Source organism: Aotus nancymaae, unplaced genomic scaffold, assembly GCF_030222135.1.
Source record: "Aotus nancymaae isolate 86718 unplaced genomic scaffold, 86718_ANA_hifiasm-v0.15.2.pri h1tg000015l_1, whole genome shotgun sequence".
NCBI classification, from domain to species: domain Eukaryota; kingdom Metazoa; phylum Chordata; class Mammalia; order Primates; family Aotidae; genus Aotus; species Aotus nancymaae.
The window spans coordinates 1014437-1037427 of record NW_026988427.1 but is presented as its reverse complement, the minus strand read 5'-3'; the positions used below and the strand labels follow the sequence as shown (position 1 = coordinate 1037427).

At 45.7% G+C, this 22991-nt stretch overlaps 1 protein-coding gene across 2 annotated transcripts in view; it reads right to left on the bottom strand.

Moving 5' to 3' along the window:
• DOCK2 (dedicator of cytokinesis 2) overlaps positions 1-21604 on the bottom strand; it is a 437527-nt gene extending 415923 nt beyond the window's left edge. Inside the window, exons 1-2 of one of the 2 annotated variants that reach the window (XM_064376547.1) lie at positions 21510-21604; positions 4063-4146 (exon numbers count right to left, since the gene is read on the bottom strand). In XM_064376547.1, coding sequence (XP_064232617.1) covers positions 4063-4146; positions 21510-21552 — 127 coding nt within the window. In that variant the 5' untranslated portion in view covers positions 21553-21604. The remainder of the gene's footprint in view (positions 1-4062; positions 4147-21509) is intronic. The other variant, XM_064376548.1, reaches the window with a different exon arrangement.
• Positions 21605-22991: the final 1387 nt, after the last annotated feature.

Genomic DNA, 22991 nt, shown 5'->3' with positions numbered 1-22991 from the left:
GTTATTTTATTCTTTTACTTCTTTTTTGCCTTATTTTTCAGAGATGGGGTCTTGTTAGTCTTGAACTCCTGGGCTCAAGGGATCCTCCTGCCTCCGCCTCCCAAGTAGCTAGGACTATAGGTGTACACCACCATGCTCAGCTTAAAGACTATTTTTTTTTGGTCTAAAACTAATATATACTATTATAAAGAATTTAAACAGAAAAGTACAAACATAAAAGCTTAAAGAATTATCCTGAATCCCATTACATAGAAAAACACTGTTAATATCATTCCAGCCAACTCTTCATTATATATATATATATAATGACAGATAAAAAGATAAAATATGATTTTTAAAATGCTCTCATAAAAATAAGCACATAGTAAAGATACTAGGTAAATAAAAATTTTATTTAATCTTATTTGTATTTAACAGAAAAAGAAACCAAGTAAAACTGAAGAAAATTTGAACTTCAATTCAATGTTTCTTTATCACTAACAAGATTTCCTAAAAAACTTCTCTAAAATGAAAATTGCTATGAAAAGCATTCAAAGACAGAAATGGTTATTTTTTTAATTCCATGTTTTATTTCCAATTAATATTCATTGACTTTGTTGTGAAAGTGATGTCATTGAGTTAGCTATTCTCTTCCATCTCCTCGCAAGTCCCAATTTTATTAGATTTTTAAAAATACTGTCTAGGTCCCCAACAATAACATTCTTTGTGGTAGCCATAAATATCATGATGTTAGGGGCATCCGGCATCTCATTCTCCAGCTACAGTACTATTTGTATGGTGGACTGGCCAATCATTAGGCTTATTTCAGCAGTGAAGACAAAGAATAGAAAACATCCCAAACTCCCTCCTTCCCCAGGTCTTGTGTGAACTGGGGAAAGGGAAGAAGTAGGTGAGCAGCACATGGATATGAGATTAAAGTCTTCTGATGTCATCAAATATGACGAAAGATGTCAACCAAATATGACTGAAGGAAGTGACTGGGGGGAAAATAAAGCACTGCTTTTTTTTGTTTGTCCCTTCTACAAGAAATTCCTACTGCTTTTAATATCAATTTTTATTAATCAATTCATTTGGACCCAATATTGGCCGATATTTTCTTTTATCACAGCTTTTTAATCCTATATTCCTTTATAATCAATCCTCTCTCAATTGGCTGGATTTTGTTTTTGAAATCAGTTTATATAAGGTTTCACGGGCACACCCATATTCTTTCTACTACACAGTTTTGACTAATTTTTGACTAACATTGTGGTTTTCACATCTTTTATATTTTTGGAGGAACCATTTTTTTTCAATCAGAACCACACACCCCACCTGCAAAGCAGAAACACCAGGCCTGCTCTCAGACTCCCTCCAACTCCATTTCTTTCTGCCACTCAAGGTACCCCAAGAAGATTTTGAATCCCCTAAATTCCAATTTGAAAACTCTGCATGGGCATGAGCGTATGCATGAGAAGTCCCAATAATTTGCATACCACAAGATATGCTATTTCCTCAGATAGCTAGAATCATTCTAGCAGACTTCTGAACACTGTCTTTTCAAAGAATTAATAAATTATTAGCCATTTAACACATGAATATATCCAGGTTTTTCCAGCAAAGTATTGTGACTAATTTACAAAGATACATTAAAAGATTAATAAAATTGAATTAGAAATGGAGAGCCAGAACCAAAGAAAGAATAAAGGTGTCCTAGAGATGAACAAAGGTGGCTTGAGTCCGCCAGAACAGCCTTCCTAAAGTTCAGGGCACCAGGCCAGGGAAAGGTACTGGTAAGGATCTGACTATGGCAGCCTGTGTGGGAGGGTTATTCCCTCAAGCTTTCTATCCAGGGAAACTGCAAAAAAAATGAAGAAAAAAATACCCATCTCGGTTTCACAATGTAGGACACAGAAAATAATGGCCAAGGCCTTGTCACTGTTTTGTCAGGCATAAGTGGAGGAAAGAGTGTGAACTTGGGCATGAGAAAAGAGACACTGGGGCCAGGCACAGTGGCTCATGCCTGTATTCCCAGCACTTTGGGAGGCCAAGGTGAGTGGATGCCCTGAGGCCAGGAGGTTTGAGACCAGCCTGGCCAACATGGCAAAACCTCGTCTTTATTTAAAATACAAAAATTAGCCAGGTGTGGTAGCATATGCGGGTAATCCCAGCTACTAAGGAGGCTGAGGCATGAGAATTGCTTGAATCTGGGAGGCAGAGGCGGAGGCTGCAGTGAGCCGAGATCACGCCACTGCACCCCAGCCTGGGAGACAAGAGCGAGACTACGTCTCAAAAAATCAAAAGCCACTGGCTCACTATGCAACCTTAGATGGGTTATTTCCCTGCCTCCCACCTGCAAACATGAGGTCTTGTGCCTGCTTCTCAGGATTAGCATCTAGTAGCATGTAAGAGGCACTGAGGAGACTTGCTGCTGTTTTTGTTTTCATTCTTTGCCCTTGGTAGTCACCTACAGTTTGCTTATCCGCCACTGGACAGAACTAGATTTGTAAAAGATAGGATTATGCTGTGGGCAGGAGGCAGGGTGCCTGCAGTCACAGACCCAATTCTCTAGGACAGCATCCCCACCCCTCTCCTCCAGTCTTGTCCACTCCATGTATAAAAGGTTTCAACAGGGCCGGAGTGTGAACCTTCCAGGCCCTGGACATTGAGAAGTGTACAGTATCCCTTCATCTGCAACCCCAAGTAAAAATAATACCAGCGTGTAAAATAAGTATAAGAAAGATGAACAAAGTTCTCATTTCCCCCATGACCCCTTCTTAAAGTTGTCTTGAAATATCAAATATCAAATTATTTCCCCCCAAAATGGTTTTCTGTATGTTTTTTGTTGTATCTATGTACACGTATGGTTTGTGTGTGTCTGTGTATGTGTGTATGTGTTTACACAAGCATCCTTGTACAAATCTGCAGACCCCACTGGGGGCTCCGTTGGCTAGGAGGTTGCATGTAGCTAATCCAGCACTGGAAATGACACCGCCTGTCCTGTGGGATACGGTGAGGAGTGACTAGGATCATGTGTTATAAAGAAGTTAGCACAGTGTCTATTCTGTGGAAAGGACCAAAGAACTCCTGCAGGTGACTGCCTTTCCCTGTGAAAGGCCTCCTTCACAGTCGCACACCGGCCTCCTCCCTGACCCTCACTCCCTCCCCAGGGCCTCATCTGATGGATTCACTGGGGGGAGACCAGGCCTAGGAGCTCAGTCCACTCTCTCTTCTTTCTCTGCCACTCTGCCCAGACGCAGGAAGCCCACGCTCTGTGCCCTCTGTGCAGCAGGAGCTACCAGCAAGCCCAGACAGGAGGGAACTGTTGTGGGCCGATTGGGCCAGTTGAGGGGTGGGAGCCTACCTGACTGTGGGTGACAGATTAGCAGCTGATTTGGTCCTCATGCCCAAGCCATGCTCCCAATATCAAGTTTATCAGTGACATAATGATTTCCAACTGTCTGACTTGTGAGTCCAAGGCCATTAGCCTTTGTGCAAATTTTGAAAAGCACTCCCTACCACTGCACCACCATGGGTGGACACAGTCCAGTAGACAACTGACTTTACAAGGCAAGGGCACCTTTGTAAGAGAAAGAAAGAGATGCTACCACATTGCCCAGGACATGGCTTCCAGCTTGGGGAGGAGTGTGAGCTCCTGCTCCCTGGGCTGGGTGCCTTCGTGCTGTAAACAAACCATACAACTGTGCATGTCAGCTCTCCTGGAATTAGAGGTGTGATTTATGGGACCCTTCCAAACCCTAATGATGCTTATTTCCTTTTGCCATGATATTAATACTAATAAATAACTGTATCTAGCAAGAGTCACAAGCTGAAGAGTCCCATGGCTGAGGCAAATGGAGAGCATAACAAACATTGAACTACCCAGTTAGGCTTTTGCTATGAAACATGCATTCCTAAAATGACAAAGCATTTCTATTTAGTAAGTTCTAATTACTAGGATTACCAAAATGTTTTTAAACAGACCACACAGTTGCATGTTGAGAGAGGACTGAAGGGCCTGGGTGTACTATGGGCTTCCACCAGCCAAGGGTCCAGCATCTGGGGTGTGGGCCAGCGACTCACCTCCACATGTCTCCTGTATTCGCACCACATCACCGATCTGCAGGGAGAGCTGGGGGACTCCACTGCCTTGGAAGTTGTAGATGGCTGTGAAATAGAAAGAAAGACAGCTAGGTGAGACCTCTGGATCTCTTTAGTCTCTGCTTCTTCCTGCTATCCCTGCCTCAAGTCCATCCCATGCCCATGCAGCCCACTTGGGCTAAACAAAACCAACACAGAAACCTATTGACTGCCACAGGAGTCATTCCAGACTCAGCCTGGCTCCCAAGGCCTTCCCATATTAACCAAAGCTGATCTCTCCACAACACAGGCCCTACATTCAGCCTGAATGGACTGGCCTCTTACTGTACACCACGCAGTTAAAATGGTACATTGTTTGTTATGCATGTTTTGCTACAATTAAAAAGAAACAACTGCATACTAAGCACCTGAAGTGTGGTGAGGTGCTATCGTAGGTGGGAAATATGCACCGGTAAACAGGTCGGCAGGAGAGCCAGGCAGCTGTGGCCTCTGAGAGTTGGAGCCCCTCCTTCAGCCAGGCCTGGGGTTGAGTTCCAGCATAGGCACCCCAGGGATCTATGGCAAGTTACTATGAGAAAGAAAGAGTCCCAGCATATGAAGAACCTGCCATATTGCAGTGCTCCATAACCAGTAACCAAACGGCAGAATTAGACAGCCAGGGTCTTGTATTCTAATGGAAAAATCTGACAGGTCCACCTGCAAGAACCAGATGGATGGTCTGGGCTCAGGGAGTACAGGTGCTTCGAGAGCACATGAGGTGGCACACTGGAGCCATGCATGGGTGCCAGGGGAGGCTTCCTGGAGGCAGGGCCAGCTGAGATGGGCTCCTTCCCCAACTGGCACAGCACCATTGTGAAGATGGAAAGGGCTATGCAATCTCCTGTGCAGGAGATTTACCAGGAGGAAGGCCCCAGTGTGAGCTCCAGACCCTCATGTCGACTTAGCCCTGCTGCTGCCCATACAACAGTCAGCAGCTACGTCTCCAGACCCTTCCAAACCCATTCTAGCAGGTAACAGCTACAAAACAGTCTCACTTTCCCTCTGAATCTGTTTCCCCATTTTTAAAGTAGGCATTATTGTGCCACTCTTACCCATGCCACAAGGTTGGGTGGGGAGCTAAGATAAGAAGATACCATTCTAAAAAGGTTATTTTTCCTAAAGATGAACTAAATGTAGGCAAGCCCCACTTTTCTGGAAGAGGGTTATTAGTGTGGATCCTAATAAGAACTAGTGTTTAGCAATCACTTATAACCCAGACATGACATTTACTCATTTAATTCTCACAATACCCCTCGCAAGTGAGAATTCTTATTATTTCCAAATTTCAGATACGGAAACTCAGGCACAGAGAGGTTACTTGCATTGCCCAAGGTCACACAGTGCTGGAGCTGGGAGTACAGGCCCGTACTCTTTCTCACTCCTCTACTCTACAGGAGGAGTAGAGGAGGTAATTATGATGAGGCACACCTCATCATAATTACCTCCTTTTAACTTTGCAGACCAAGGTCCAAATGGCCAGTGCTGCCATGTGTCTAACCCCTATGCACAAGCTGGGTGAAATGCCACTGGGTTCTGAGCAGATTCTTTTGCATCACAGACATCACCTCTAGTCTGTAACTCTCATTCATCTCTGCCTCCTCCCACTTATCTCCTTCCCTTCCTTTCCTCTCTCTTCCCTCCTTCCCCCAGTCCTACCTCCCCAACACGTCTGCCTAAACCACATTAAAAGAGCAGAGCGGGCCAGGCACGGTGGCTCGTGCCTATAATCCCAGCACTTTGGAAGGCCAAGGCGGGAGCACCACCTGAGGTCAGGAATTCGAGACCAACCTGACCAACATGGAGAAATACTGTCTCTACTAAAAATCAAAAAATTAGCTGGGTCTGGTGGTACATGCCTGTAATCCCAGCTGCTCGGGAGGCTGAGGTAGGAGAATCACTTGAACCCAGGAGACGGAAGTTGCAGTGAGCCAAGATCGTGCCATTGCACTCCAGCCTGGGCAACGAGTGAAACCCATCTCAAAAAAAAAAGAGCACAGTGGTTCAGAAGAAACCCCAGCTCTGCTACTCACTGCTGTGTGATCCTGGGCAAATGACTTCACCTCTCTGGGCCTCATTTTCTTACAATGGGGATGTTAACAGTACCTATCTCACAGGGTTATTAGGATATTTAAATGGAATGGAGCATAGACTGTCTCCTCTACTCCCAGGTGAGCCCCATATCCCTAACCTCCCTTCGGGTGCATTCAGAGAAATTAAGTCTCCATCCTGAGAAATGATAAAGCTTAAGAGTTAAGAGTTAGTATCTCTGGAGTCAGACAGATGTCGCTTTTGAGGCCAGTTCTGTCCTTTCCTGACTCTGGCCTCAAGCCTAGGGTTGCAGCATGCAAGGCTATCCAGCCAAGAGAGCAGTGAAGGCTGCCACTCAACCTATGATCTGCTTGCCAAGGCTTTCACCCTGCCCTGGCACTGTGCCCACCAGAGGAGGGGTATCTTTTTGTAATCCACACAAAGGCACTGTAGAAGCCAGGGGCAGCCTGCTTGAGCAAGCATCCACATCTCCCTGAGCCTCAGCTCCTCTGACTATAGAAGCAAGACATAATGGTCTCTACTTTATCTGGGTCCTGGGAGGCTCAGCTGAGATTAATGCCCACACACGACTTGACTTCATGTCCAGCCATAGTAAGTGCTCAGTATATGGTAGTCACTTTTCTTTTTATTAGCATTATATTATCTCCTGAACAAGGCTCACTCATTCAGAGCTTTGTGTCACCTTAAAATCTACTTTCCTGCAGTTTGCAACCAATGGCTCTGTCGACCAACACTTAATCAAATTAATCTTTGTCCAAAAGCAAACCTTGAGAGGGTCCTCAGGGGACACTGAGGCTTCTCTCCTCCTGCATAAATGCAGCCTGTCTCTTCATTCCCTCTGCACTTGGCCTGATTTCAAACCCCGTCCCCGCATAGGCTGCTGTCTCTTGGACACACTCCAGCTTGCTAGTGTCCTCACTGGGTAAACTCTGCTCCCTGCTCTTCCAGCCCATGTGGTCTGCCTGGGGACTTGGCAGTGGAACTAGACAGGACAGTGGAAGTGACTGAGGTTTCCAACAAAAGAAAACCATGCACAATGTGTGTTAGTCTCTGGAGCACGAGCAAATCAGGTGTGTCTATCAGATATCTGGAGGTGGGGCACGCCTGTGTGTTGCTCCCTGACCAGCTCCTCCCTGCTTTCCTTGGGAATCTCTTCCTTCGTCCTCTGCCCAGCGATGTCAGGTGAGAAGGTGCCAGTAGATTGGCTTAAGACATCCTGGACAGATCTTGAAATTGGGTATTCAAGGTGAAGATCCATATTCATTCCAAGTACTTACTGATTACAAAAATGAAAGTAACTAACTTTGACAGTTTATAAATCTATTTCTGCCTTTGCATAAGGGCCTCTTAAGACTCCATTTGAAGAGAAACAGACATGACTGACAAAGGAAGTGGCTTTGCCTATGAATACCCAATTCTGTTTAGTCTTCTAGATAACTAACAGGAAGCTCCAAGCCAGAATGCCCCTCTGCTAAGTTTGATGGCTTATCTCTGTCCTTCAGTTTGCTTCTGACCAGTCTAAGATGGGCCTAACCACTCTCAACTTTTGAACAAGTGATGAAAAAGGCAGAAAAACAAGAGGAAGAAATCATAGCTGGCTCCACCCTGGCCAGTGCCTGTCCACAAAAGATAGACAAATCGGGGAAGCCTACCCACAGTCCCTCAGGCCCTTGGCCATTCCCACAAATACCCATTCCAGCTTCTCCATCATGCAAGGTCGCCAAGCTCTGGGGAATACTACATATTCCCTATGGAGGACTTGACCTCTCCTTCTACCAAAGCACTACACCTAGGAACCAAAGCCGCAACTGGTATCCTGACAAGTCCACCCAGACCAAAGCATTTATGGCCAAGGATCAAAGGGATGTCCCCAAGTACTAGAGCCATCTTGGGTCACTGACTCCAACAAGGACTCATATTGGAAATCTCAGGTTGGCAAGCCACTGGACTGCTATTTTGAGGCAGATGGGACTTTTAGCAACCCTGGAAATTGAATTCACTGATTAGCTACCAGTTCCATACCTAAACATATTGCAGTACTTTATTCATCAGGAGTCCAAATAGAGGGAAATAAGGTGAAAGCAAACACCACTGTTCTGGCACAGTGGCTCATAGAAACAACTAAAGAAGGGTCTCTGTGCTTTGTGCAATTTTAGGAGATAAGTTCAATGCTTCTCTTTGATGTATATATAAGGAAACTGAGGAAGGGGTGGGTAAACAACTTTTCCACCTGATAAGATAGATAAACAGATCTTAACATCTAAATTCTAACCACTGCACACCCTGCTTCCTAAGAAAAATGGTAAATATTTGCTAAGCACATTTTATATGCCAAGTACATACTCCACAGTGTTTTCAACAGATATTCATGTGAACATCTACTGTGTGCTAGGTACTGTCCTAAGTACTATAGACACAGTGGGCAGTACCTACTGTGTGCTAGATACTGCTCTGAGTACTACAGTCACAGTGATAGATAAGACAGACAAAATCCCTACTACTGCCAGGTGTGGAGGCTCATGCTTATAATCCCAATACTTTGGGAAGCAGGTGGATCACTTGAGGTCAGGAGTTTGAGACCAGCCTGGTCAACATGATGAAACTCCATCTCTACTAAAAATACAAAAACTAGCTCAGTGTGGTGGGGTGTATCTGTAGTCCCAGCTACTCAGGGAGCTGAGACAGGAGAATCACTTGAACCTGGGAGGCAGAGGTTGCAGTAAGCCAAGATTGTGCCACTGCACTCCAATCTGGGTGACAGAGCAAGATGCCAGCTAAAAAAAAGAAAAAAGAAGAAAAAAAAGTCCCTAGCACTTTACTTGTATCAGCCCATTTAATCTTCATAGTAACCTCAAGGTATTACTCTTCCTGTAACATACAAGAAACTCAAAGAGATGTTAAGGAACTTGCTCATAGCCACACAGAAAGTGGCAGAAAGTGGATTCAAACCCAGAGTGGAATCTAGAGTCCCTGCTTCCTCACTAGGCCATTGCTGGCACCGCACTCTATTACGCATACACTGGACTCGTTTATGTCCTGTCTTTCCCTCCAGCCTCAGTAAGGATGGAGACTAAGCCTATCTTGTTGACCACTGAATTCCCAGCACCTGGCCCATAGAAGTACAATCAATATTTATTGAGATTTTACGAAATGCTCATTGGACTGAAGGGACATGAATGAACATAAAGAGCAGGTATGTCCCTTCTTCTAGCTGTATTCTTTCTTGCATTTCTCAAGATTGCTTCAAGAGATGCTGACCCAGCTTGGCTGCCAATTTTGACTGCAGCCATCAAGTGCCCTGTGACCCTTCGAGATGGATTTGTACCTCATCTGGGGCCCTGCCATCTGCTGACATGTTTGAAAACACCAGCTTCAGCCAACACCAAGTGTTAATAGAGTTTGGACAAGTGGCTGCATAAGAGGAGCAAAAGTAATAATGGAGAAAGAATATAATTGCCTGAAGCTCACTTCTCCAGTCCCTGAGCCGGGCTTTGGAGAGTCTCCACTCCAGGGGGAAATAGATCCAGCTGGCAGGTCCACTTTGGATTCAAGTGAAATGCACTCATTGAAATGCGCAAGCAGTGTGCCTGAAGTCTCTGGACAGGTGTTGACAGCTTCAGCACTGAGGCAGCATCCTGACATTGCATCCAGGAGGGTGACTGCGATGACCCAGCAGAAGCCTCTGGCAGCCAACCCAGAGCTCAAACCTGAGCATTAGTCAGCAGCGAATGAGGCAGAAGAATTACAGCCAGAGGGAACCCAGGAGGAGGAGGTGTTCCTCCACCCACCAGGAGACAGCAGAGAAATTACAAGAACAGCTAACCTCTGCCGAACACTTCCTGTGTATGAGACACTATTCCAAGGGCTTTACACACAGCCACCCATTTAATGGTGAATCTGCAGTTCTTGGGGTGGGTATGACTACTATTGTCTCTGTTTTACAGATGAGGAAACTGAGGTAGTACAAGATCAAGTAGACATCCTGGGGTGTCACAGTAAAGAAGGGCCCAAGTGAGGATTTTACCCCAGACAGGCCAGCTCCGGAGCACACACCCTCAGCTACGCACCACACTCACATCGCCTCTCATGAGCGGAGATGCAGTTAGCCCCTGTGCTGTGCCAGGTGTGTTAGGCCTCTTACTGGATAGTGGTAACAACCTTACGGGCTGCATATTGTAATGCTCAGTTTTTAGCGAGTCAGTGACATGCCCAGCCAACAAAAGGAAAGTTAGGATTCCAATCAATTCTCTAGAACAGTAATTCTCCACTGGGAGTGAATTTGCCCCACTGGAGGAGACATCTATTGATGTCTGGAGACATTTTTGCTTCTCCCAACCTGGCGGAAGGGAGTCAGGGGTGTTAGTGCTACTACCCTCTAGTGGGTAGAGGCCAGAGATGCTGCTGAACACCTACAGTGCACAGGACAGCCCCATAACAAAGACTTCTGGCCCATAATGTTAATAGTGCCAAGGTTGATAAATCCTGCTCTGAAACAACACACTGGATTTCACTCTCTCCATTCTAGTACTCCCATAGGCACACTCACACACACATTTTCACACACTCCTGCATTCACACAGGTACACACACACTACAGAGTTGGAAGAGAGAGTTTATGGTGAAATCAACCAAATCAGCCCTCCAGCCCCAAATGCAGAGAGTGTCTGGCACTCTGCAGGATCCTGCAGGTTAGAAAAGTGGGGCGAAAGGGGATGGCTCCTGCTCTCCTGAGCTTCCGTGAAATCTAGTTGAAAAGACAAAATAAACGCACAAGAAACAAAGAGCTGTCTTTAGAAGTGAGGGGCTAAACTGCAACCCACAGCAGCTGTGGGCTCTCAGAGGGAAAAAGAGGCCCCACTAAGGAAGTGAGACTGGAGGCAAGAGGAAGAACTGGACTGAGACCGCCAAGGAGGTGGGGAGAGGGCATAAGGGCAGAGAGGAGAGAGGGGAAATCAGTTTGATGTGTGAGGGACGTTTGGCAGGGCCATCTTAATGGAGTCCCAGGGAGAACTGGTGAGCCTGGCACAGTGGCCATCTGCAGGGGTCCACTGTTTGGAGAAGAGTTCAAGAATACTCTATTTATTGCTGTGCTGTGGTGCTCTCATAGGACCTTGCCTCCTGACAGGGAAAGGGATGAGGTGGGAAGATGAAGGCAAGATGGGGAAAGTCAGTCCGTCTGAATCCTATAAGGCCACCAGAAAATTTTAAAACCTCCAACCCCTACCCTTTGCCCATCCCCCTCACCTCTCCACTCATCCACTCACCCATCCATCCACTAACCCATCTATCACCCATCTGCCCACCCATCCATCTAATCAACAACTATCCATCCTCCTATCAATTTACTTCTTCATCCATCCATTCAACAACTGCTGGGCACCTGCTCTGTGCTGAAGAACAAGAGACATGGCCCTGTCATCATGGAGCTTACATGCTACAGACGTGCCCAGATCATTCAACACCAGGCTGCAAGGAAGTATGAAGGGGATAATGGCAGCTGTAGTAACATGAAGCAAAGGGTGCACTGCCCCCAACTTGTCCGATGGGGATATTAGTACTCATAATGGTACTATCTGCTGCCTCATTCAGAAAGAGAGATTATAACTGGACTATAAGCTTCCTGAAGGCATAGACTGTTTTACTCATCCCTGGGCCCCAATACCTAGCTAAAGACCATCACTCAGCACAAGATTACTGAACTTAATTGATCTGAACAGACTATAATAATTGTTTTCTGACTCTTGACAGCTCTTGGCTTCAAGAATTCATACCTCAGGCAGAATGCTTTGGCTATGCCTATTGTATTTCTTTACTAAACAGTTACACAGTAAAATGAGCATGTTTTACCAGAGACCTTAACTGGCTTCCATGAATGGGTTTTGGTGACACTGCAATGCAGAACTGCACATCTGCCAATTTTGTGGGAAGAGGGGTTTCTAGCTGCCACTGGATTCCCAAGGGGACCTATGCTACAAAAATGATTAGTTTCTCTGACCTACCACATTCCTGATATTGCCTTGGAGCTGAATGGACTCAAATTTGACCCTTCATACAGCTCTGCCCTCCAACAATGCACCATCTAGTTGGGAAGAATACATGCAGTTACCTAACTAAAAGACAAGGTGAAAGGGGGCAACTTCCATAAAATAGAAGGAGTGAGGTATGATAAAACTGCCTGGAACAGGCTGCATTTCAGCAAGACTTCATAGATCTATGCCTCAGTTTCCTCACCTGTGAAATGAAGACAGAAGTTATTTGTCTTAGGGTGTCTGTGAGGGCTAAGCATGATAACACAAGGGCTTTGTAAGTGTACTGTGCTATGGTACTGGTACAAAAACAGAAATATAAACCAATGAAACAGAACAGAGACCTCAGAAATAACACCACACATCTACAACCATCTGATCTTCAACAAACCTGACAAAAATGAGCAATGGAAAAAGGATCTCCTACTTAATAAATAGTGCTGGGAAAACTGGCTAGCCATATGCGAAAAACTAAAACTGGACCAGTTCCTTACATCTTATACAAAAATTAACTCAAGAGAGATTAAAAATTTAAATGTAAAACCCCAAACCATAAAAACCCTAGAAGAAAATCTAGGCAATAACATTCAGGACATATGCATAGGCAAAGACTTCATGGCAAAAACACTAAAAGCAATTACAACAAAAGACAAAATTGACAAATGGGATCTAATTAAACTAAAGAGTTTCTGCATAGCAAAAGAAATGATCATCAGAGTGAACAGGCAACCTACAGAATGGGAGAAAAAATTTTGCAATCTATCCATCTGACAAAGGTGTAATATCCAGAATCTACAAGGAACTTAAACAAATTTATAAGAAAAAACAAACAACCTCATCAAAAAGTGGACAAAGAATATGAACAGACACTTCTCAAAAGAAGACATTTATGCAGCCAACAAACATGAAAAAATGCTCAACATCACTGATCGTTAGAGAAATGCAAATCAAAACCACAATGAGATACCATCTCATGCCAATGCCAGTCAGAACGGTGATTATTAAAAAGTCAAGAAACAATAGATGCTGATGAGGCTGTGGAGAAATAAGAATACTTTCACACTGTTGGCAGGAATGTAAATTAGTTCAACCATTGTAGAAGACAGCATGGCAATTCCTCAAGGATCTAGAAATAGAAATACCATTTGACCCAGCAATACCATTACTGGGTATATACCCAAAGGAATAGAAATCATTTTAATATAAAGACACATGCACACATATGGTTATTGAGCACTATTTACAATAGCAAAGACATGGAACCAACCCAAATGCCTGTTGATGATAGACTGGATAAAGAAAATGTGGCACATTTCACCATAGAATACTATGCAGCCATAAAAAAGCATAAATTCATGTCCTTTGCAGGGACATGGATGAAGCTAGAAACCATCATTCTCAGCAAAGTAACACAAGAACAGGAAACCAAAGGCTGCATGTCTTCACTCATAAGTGGGAGTTGAACAATGAGAACACATGGACACAGGGAAAGGAATATCACACACTGGGGCCTGTCTGGGGCTGGGGGGAGAGGGGAGGGAGAGCATTAGGATAAATAGCTAATGCATACGGGGCTTAAAACCTAGATGAGGGGATGATAGGTGCAGCAAACCACTGTGGCACATGTATACCTGTGTAACAAACCTGCATGTGCTGTACTTGTATCCCGGAACTTTCAGTAAAATTTAGAAACAAAATGTACCGTGCTATAAAAGGTGAGGCAATGGTATGCTTTATGCCAACGCTGATGACTACTTAGATCAAGGTTTTCACTAGGGAAGGCCTCGATGCAGTTATCATTCTTCCAACTATTCAGACTAGGAACCTTAGAGTCACCAGTGGCTCCTCTCTCCTTCTCATACCCACATCCATTCCAATGAGGAAACCCCCATTTGCTTGACCTGCAACACATACATCCCAAATCTAAGCACATCTCACTGTCTCCACTGGTCCCTCCTGCTGTGAGCCGCTGCCATCTCTTGCCTGAGTTATCGCTGTTGCTGCCTAACTGGTCCGCCTACTTCCACATTTAATTCCCCCGATTAATTCACCATAAAACTGCTATGATCAATCCTTTTAAAACATAAGACAGATCATTCTACAATTCTACTCCAAACCCTGCAGTGCTCCCCCATTCAGAGTAAAAGCCAAAGACTTCACAATACCTACGAGGCACTGCTCCCTGTGACCTCTCTCAGAGAATCCATTTCCTACTGCTCTGCGCCTTACTTACTCTACTGCAGGCACACTGGCCTCCCACACGTCAGAGAGGCTTCCTCCTCAGGACCTTTGCATTGGCTGTTCATTCTACTTGAACAGTCCTTCCCTGACTGCCACCACCAGGGAAGCCAGCACAAAAACCCACTTTCCAGGCAAACACTGAAGGTTCAGCTGACACTGGGATGGCCCTGCTGCTGCAGTCCACCATGTCAGTCAGGCTGTCTCTAGGCCCGGCATTGCACCATTTAATTCAGCCAAACAAATGCCTATTACCCCATTCAGACCCTGTGCTGTGACAGTGTGCACATCATACTGTCCACCTACGTCTCCATCCATCATCTTAGGCTGTGATCCAAGGGCGCATGTGCGGTCAGAGGAACTGAGTACCCTAGAGAAGGGGTCCCCAAACTCCCGGGCCACAGACCCCTACCGGTCTGTGGCCTGTTAGGAACCGAGCTGCACAGCAGGAGGTGAGTAGCAGGTGATCCAGCATTACTGCCTGAGCTCCGCCTCCTATCAGATCAATAGCGGCATTACATCCTCACAGGAACATAAACCCTACTGTGAAGTGTGCAGGTGAGGGATCTAGGTGGTACACTCCTTATGAGAATCTAATGCCTGATGATCTGAGGTGGAACAGTTCCCAAAACCATCCCTCCCGCCCTGCCCCATCTCCCCATCAAGCCTGTGGAAAAATTGTCTTCCACCAAACCAGCCCCTGGTGCTGAAAAGGTTGCAGACCACTGCCCTAGAGTGATGAACGGAGAAGCCTCTGAAAGTGCCCACCTTAGTGGTCATACTTTCTCCAACCTCAGTTTCTGCCACTATGACTTTAAACCAAAGCAGAAGTTGACCTGGCGGGGGCAGGCGGACAAGGAATGACTTTCTCCAAGGAGAACTAACAACAGAATAGGACTGAAACAGCTCACAAACTCAGCCTGACTGTTTTTCAGTTCACACCAATTAAGGGAAGGGGGAAGAAAGGAGAAAGTGACTATTAGAGGGAACATTTGTGGTGTCTCTACCCAGACGCCTCTGGAGTTGCGTGGTGATAAGCACTCTCATTCCCTATTTGCAGAACATATGCTGCAGAGCACAGACTGTGGCACCCATGTGTAATTGACTATTAAATTAAAGGCCTGTAAGCTTTAAAAAAAAAAAAAAAAACCAGCGAATCCAAAGGTCCAGAAATTAGCAGAGCAGTCTGGTGACTACATTTCCTTTCTCAAAAGACAGCAGCAATAGGATGCTGATCTCAGGAGGAAGCAGAGCTTAGAAAACACAGTAGTCTTCAATTCAAATGCAAACATTATGGTTAGGGGCAAGATGTCCACCGACTAATGAGGTGCCCATATCACTATCGATTAGGACAATCTCCTTACATGGACTCAAACAGCCAGCCCAGCAGGCACTCCTAAACAGCCCCAAGTTGCTGAGGCATCTGAAAGTAGGAAGCCCAGCACCTAAGAACTGGTGGTAGGAAGGAATTAGATCTCTAATCCATGTATTTTTGTTTCACCAGACTAATTTCTGGGGACCAGTCCAAAGGTACAGTCAGCCACTGTAGCAAAGATGCACATGTCAATATCTCGCCAAGCATTTGCTTTGGAATTATTTTCCCCATTGCACTTTAGAGGCCTTCTCACATCATTTAATTCAAAACCACTCCTAATATTCTCATTCATATTGCAATAGCACTTATCACAATTTGTAATTATATGGTTACTGGTTTATTCATCAAGTTCTTTTTCATCTTCCCTACTGGACTATAGACCTCAGAATAGGGGCCATATTGGCCTAATTCTAGTAATCTCAGTGACTAGCACAATGCCTGGCACACAGGCCCAACAAATATTTCAGCAGTTAATGAAGAATGAATGAATGAATAAATGGACACATTAATGAATGAATGATGCTCTCTGGTCCTTCAACTGTTGGATTTGGTAACAAGAGCAGTATAACTGGTCCCTCTGTAGTGAATTCCTGGGTGTGTTTGGGATGCAGGTTCCATTCATGCTTCCTACTCAAAGAATCAGCAATGCTACTCATTGCTAATCAATGAGTAGCAAGCCATGTGACCCCACCTCATAGTCACAGTGAATTGGACCTGGCAGGGGTAGCACCCTCACCAGAGTAGGGCCCACTCTTAGGCTGTCAATGACCTCTGATTTGGGTGGTCTTTCTTACAAAGGGAAATCAAGCTACCACTCTCTTCTTTTGGGACTTTGCACAAATAAACGCAGAAAGAAGATTAAGTGCATGCTTGAACTGCAAGGTTGTTCAGAGAGGGGTGGGTGGCATGCTGGGGCCACCACTGTGGTGTTACAGAGCATCAGAATCATGAAGGAGCAATGCAATCAGAGGGAGGTGGTACGGAGAGAAAAGAGACCAGAGTCAGCACGCTCAGAGAAGCTAAGCTGTGAGAGGAGAGGCAGAGGTTTCCAGGGCAGCCCCAGTTCAAGCCCTTTCTGAGGCCTGGCTCCTCCTGTTTCCTGGATTTCCATGTGATTCCTCTGACCCTAAAATACACCACTTCCCCCTGCTCTCCCACAGATACACACCACACACATTGTCATTCAACTGGTTTGACTAGATTTTGTTCCCTGCAACAAAAATCCATGCTGCAAATGACACCAGCAAACATTGCCCACTCCAAGTCTGTCAGACTGCATGGATCAGCTCTGTCCAGGGTCCTGGGCTGTGACAGCATCACCCACATCCCTGAACCATGGGATGGTTATGGATTCCTCCATATTCCCCAACCAAGATGTGAAAAAGACTCCTTCTCTGCTTCTGCAGAGCCTGCTAAGGTTTGATTTGTGTCCACCCTCTCCAAAAAAAAAAAAAAAACTAGATGTTGTAGTCCCATCTCCCAGTACCTCAAAATGTGATCTTATTTGGAGATAGTCTTTTTTTTTTTTTTTGAGATGGAGTTTCGCTTTTGTTACCCAGGCTGGAGTGCAATGGCACGATCTCGGCTCACCGCAACCTCTGCCTCCTGGGTTCAGGCAATTCTCCTGCCTCAGCCTCCTGAGTAGCTGGGATTACAGGTACGCGCCACCATGCCCAGCTAATTTTTTGTATTTTTTTTTAGTAGAGACGGGGTTTCACCATGTTGACCAGGATGGCCTTGATCTCTTGACCTCGTGATCCACCCACCTTGGCCTCCCAAAGTGCTGGGATTACAGGCGTGAGCCACTGCGCCCGGCCGCTGGAGATAGTCTTTACAGAATTAATCACATTTAACTGAAGTCACTATGGTGGGCACTAATCCAATATGACTGGATGTCCTTTTTAAAAGGAGAAATGTGGAGACAGACATGCACACAATGAGAATACCACATGAAGATGGAGGCAGAGATCAAGGTGATTCTTCTGTGAGCCAAGGAATGCCGAGGATTGCCAGCAAACCACTGGCAGCTGGGGAACAGACCTGGGACAGATTCTCTCTCACAGTCCTTAGAAGAAACCAACAAATACTCCCCAACACCACACATGGGTATAAACCCATAAATAGAGACAAGCTACATACAGAACAGGTTTCTGATCAAAATACGCCACTCCAAAATATGCCACTTTGGCATAATGATCATTTTGAGCTGGATGCAAATAAGAATCAACAGGTACAGAAAGCAGCTTTCCTGGATATTCTTTTATCTGAAGAAACTCATAAGAAATAAGAACTGTCATAAATCCCCTCTCCCAGGGAAGTTTTATGGCCATGAAGACAGAAAGTTGGCTCCAAGATGGACCTGCACAAGTAACACTTTATCTTCCATTAGATTCCCCTGTATATCTCCCTTCCCACAGTTTGTTCCCCTTGGAAGCTTAAAACCCTCTTTTGCCTTGCTACTTCTCTGAACCTTTATCATACCTTTTCTAAGATGCTGTATAAGCCCAAGTTCAAACCAACCTTTTGAGTACTCCATCTGTAAGCAGGATGTACATGCTAAGAAGCTTGTTTGTTTTCTCTTGTTCATCAGTCTTTTGTCAAATCTAATTTACAGAGAACCCAAGATGCAGTAGCAGAAAGAGCCTTTTCCCTCCCATACAAGCATAACTAGAGTCCCACACAAATCTGCTTGGCAAGCTCAGATGCAGGGTAAACAAACCTCTTTCCTACCCTCACCCTTTATCTCAGGACTCCTGCCTTGAAGCCCTCTTTACAGTCCCAAAATACCATGCCAAAGACCACAGATTATTTGTCATAAACTTGTGTCCCCACCAAAATTCTTATGCTGAAGTCCCAGTCAGTAGCATCTTAGAATATACTCCTATTTGGAGATAAGTGCGTATTTGGAGCTAAAGGGGTGATTAAGTTAAAATGAGGCCTTTATGGAGGGGTGCTAATCCAATATGACTGGTGTCCTTATGAGAAGAGAAAGAAACCACAAGGGTGTGCCTGCACAGAAAGCAATGGAGAGGCAGCAAGACTGCTATGTGCAAACCAAGGAGACAGGCCACAGGAGAAGCCAACCCTGCTGGCAGTTTGATCTTGGACTTCCAGCATCAAGAGCTATGAAAAAAAAAACATTTTTGTTGTTTAAGCCACCCAGTCTGTGGTATTTTGCTATGGCAGCCCTGGCAAACTAATACATCATCCCCAATATCCTCCCTCCCCTCCTTCCTTAGGAATAGAACTCCTAATTTTTAGCTGGGTACATGGCTGCCTACATTACAGACTACATTTTCTAGATTCCCTTGCAGCTATACTCAGTCATGTGATTGCATTTTAACCAATAGGATGTAAGAAGAAATGTCAAGTGTGCCTTCAGGTAAATGTCCTTAAAGGGAAAACCCATGATCTTGTTCCCTGCATCCTTTTTGCTGGCTGGAAGGTGGACCTGATCACCAAAGCTTAAGCAGCCTGTGTGGTTCAGGAGGCAGAAGTCACATCCCAAGGATACAGCATGAGACATAGAATGAGCTGCCTTACCACCTCTTCACAGACTATTTCTGAGCCTTCTGTGTGAGACAGAAATAAACTTGCAACTTGGTTAGGCCACAATTTTGGAGGTTTTCTGTCACCCTTAGTAACATTTAACCCTAACTGATACTGTTAGTTTCTCTTTCCACCTCCTCCTTTTCTACTCTACCCTCTCTCCTGCAAGGAGAAAGCTCTCCTCACTGACAAGAGCCTCAGACAGAGTGAATTAATCTAGTAAACGTTAACAGGCAATGTTGATTATAAGCAACCTCCTGCTACATTAACTAACCAGGCAGTCAGTAGACAGGTAAAACTGTTACCCATTTTCCTTCTGTTCTAAGTCCAATCCCCACTCCTATCTTAATTACTTATTTAACTTCTTCCAGATGACACTACTTAAAACTTCCAGTGCTCACAGAAGGAAATCCCAACTTTGGAGCTTGGCACTCAAAGCCCTTCACAATCTAGCCATAATCTACCTCTGCAATTTTTTTTCACTATAAACAATACTAAAACCAAAACAGACTACTTATTGTTTGACACACACACTGCAGGGGTGCCAGTTCCCTGCCTTTACCTATGATGTTCCCCTTCTAGATGTTTTTCTGGTGCCAATGCAAAGGACCTAGGGTCTGAAGACAATTGATTGTAAGTCCCAGCTCCACAGATGCCACGTGAGGTAAACTGGGTTACTTCATCTGCAAAGTGGGAATAATACACTGCTTCGCACGGATGTTCTGAAGTCAGAGACTACATGACATTTGGTCTTGCAAACCATAAAATACTACAGTTGCGCAAGGCATAATTGTCCTGAATCTGGCATTAGGGTGCCTTTTGGTGCTGGTGTCTGTTGTTTCTGAAGTTACTAGGTAAGCCCCTTACCCTCAGTCACTAATTCTCATTGGGCCTGCACACTACTAAGTGCTTTCCATGCATAACGCCATTCAATCCTCACAAGAGTCTCATGAGACCTGCATTATTATTAATACTCCCATTTGATAGACAAGGAAACAGTCCTCGATTTGAACTCAGTTCTGACTTCCTAGTCCAAGCCTCTAGCCTTACACATAACTCCTCAAAGGCAGAAGTTGTACCCTTCCTTACTTTGTAACTGCCCCTTGAGGATAGGAACTATTATTTGTTCTCTGGATGGGGACCATTCATAGTAAAATGCCCCTACAGTGCTGGGTGCCCAGTAAGTGAGTGGATAACTGCTGATCTCTCCAGGGCAGTGTTTCTCAAACAGTGGCCTGGGGACCCCCTGCATCTAATCCCTCTCAGTACTTGGGTCTTCTAATGCCTCACCTGCTAAATCTTTTATCTCCGAGATGGTGTCTGGTATCTGCCTGTGTAGGAAGTTCCAGAGTGATTTTTTTAATTGATATTTAAGTTTGAAAACCACAGCGAGTCCATGGAGATTGCACCACGGATGCCACTCAGAGAGAGTGGCAGCACCTGAGGCCTCCCTTCCCCCAGCCACCACTTCCGCCCCTGAGCTCCAGGCAGAGGCCTCTGGGAGTTTAGATGGCTGAGGCTGACAAAGCTAGTTTCTTGGTTACCCTCAGATGACCTGGCGGGAGTCTTTTTTCCCCAGGGGCTCTTGGGGGCTGAGTAGAGAACCCCACCGTCTAGCCCCACGTCCCAAGCTTGAGCTGCCCTCTGGATGTCCTGCCAAATCAGAAGTCATCTGACCCAGGAGGAACAGGCAGATGGGTGTCGCTTTGGAGCGGGTGGACATATACATGGTGTGCAGGCCAAGGCTGAGCCACAGGAGACTGGAGCTCCCTCTATAAGGCCAAGTCTCCCATGGGACGAGTTGGGGCGGGCACTCCTGAGGACGCTGAGCCTGGCGCAAAGAGCTGAGTTGTCAAGCGCTGGTCTTGACAGAAATGTCTAAGATTCCCTCAGCAGGCGAGGGCACAGGCGGCGAAGGCGCGGGCTGTGCTTAGTCTGCGCTTAGTCTGCGCTTAGTCTGCGGGGTGGGGTCCCGCCGTCTTCTCCCAGAGCGTCGGCTTTCCCGCCCCGGGGCCCCGCCGCAGGTTGCGCCCTCTGACCTGCAGGCAGCGCGCTCTGCCCGCCCCGCGCCGTCGGCCCCACAGCATCCTCCTGCGCGCGGCTCTCCCGGCCACCTGTCCCGCTCCCTGCCGCGCCCGGGCTCCTGAACCTACCCACGCCGTGCCGCTCCTTGTCAGTTTTGCGCCAGGGGCCCATGGCTGGGCCGGGGCCTCGCGTCCTCCCGTGGGGAAGCCGGCAGGGGGTGGCTGGGCGCTGCAGGGCCCCACTTCCTTCCTCTTTTCAAACTCCTCTCAGGGCCCGCCCTCTCCTCCCTCCCCGGGGCTCCCCGCTCCCTCCTCCCTCCCCCTGGGCAGGAGCACATTAGAAGGCTGGTGCTCTGTAGGCTAGGACACCCCACCCAACGCAAAGCTTGGGGACCACTCCCACCTTGTCTCCTCCCCAGGCGAGGGGGCAGAGGCCTGGCCCCACCTGGGCCTCCCCAGACCACCACCGCAAGTGCAGAGAATTTCCTGATTCCCAACACTTAGGAACTGAACAAACCATCTCCTTAACTCCCCTCAGCAAGAGCTTTGGTGTCAGATCTGGGTTCGAATCCAAACGGGGACAAAAAACTTCATTTTTCTAAGCTTCAGTTTTCTCATCTGTGAAATGGGACACTAGTACCTACTTCATATGATTATTGTGGGGATAAGAGAAGACAATGTACACGACAGATGACCTGAAAGCGTAAATATTTACCTGGAAGTGGATCATTTACAGCTTTTCATCGTTTTGGTGCTATAGATTAGACCCGTTGGAAAATCTGATGTAAGCTCTGGAAGCTCTGCTCTGAAAATACATAAATACACTATTTACCAACATCACTGCAAGGTAAAGGGTGCTGTCATAGCCGGCAACAGTGGACCCCAGGAAAAGAGCCCTACCGTTAGGCTAATGGAGACATTGCCTCGAAAAATCTCATTTTTTGCTCTGGGAACAGATTCTATCCAGAAAAAAAAATGTCTGATCCACAGTGATACGGCCGAATTTAAGTATACCTGAATTTTCTTTCTTTATTCATGACTCTCACTACCCCTTTCTGCCTTATACTAGAGAGTCATTAAGATAGATTAGGCAATATCACAGACAATCGGGAACAACGAAAAATATTGATTTTGTTTTATCTGCAGTTATTTTCTGTTTTCTAGCAGCACAAATTAGAGACATTAATAATGTCTTGTACAGAGAGCAGTGATATTAGGGTTCCACCAGATGACCAGAATATAGGAGATTATATATGTATGTGAGGATAATCTTCCTTAATTAAATTCAACGGATGGTAGATGTTAATCTCATCTACAAAGTACTTCACAGCAACACCTGTGAGATGGTGAAGCTTGGTGTTTGAGTAACTGGGCTATAGCCTTGCCAAGTTGACTCACAAAACTAGATATCACAACAGTATTACAAATTGAGACTATACAACAGAGGTTGGCAAACTTGAGAGTCATGAATAAAGAAAGAAAATATATATGTTTGTAAAAGAGAGAGAAAGATTGGGGATTGGCTAATGTGATTGTAGGGCTATCAGGAAGAGCAGTCTGGAAACTCACAGGCAGGAGATGTCCTCAGGAGGAATTTCTTTCAAGGAACCT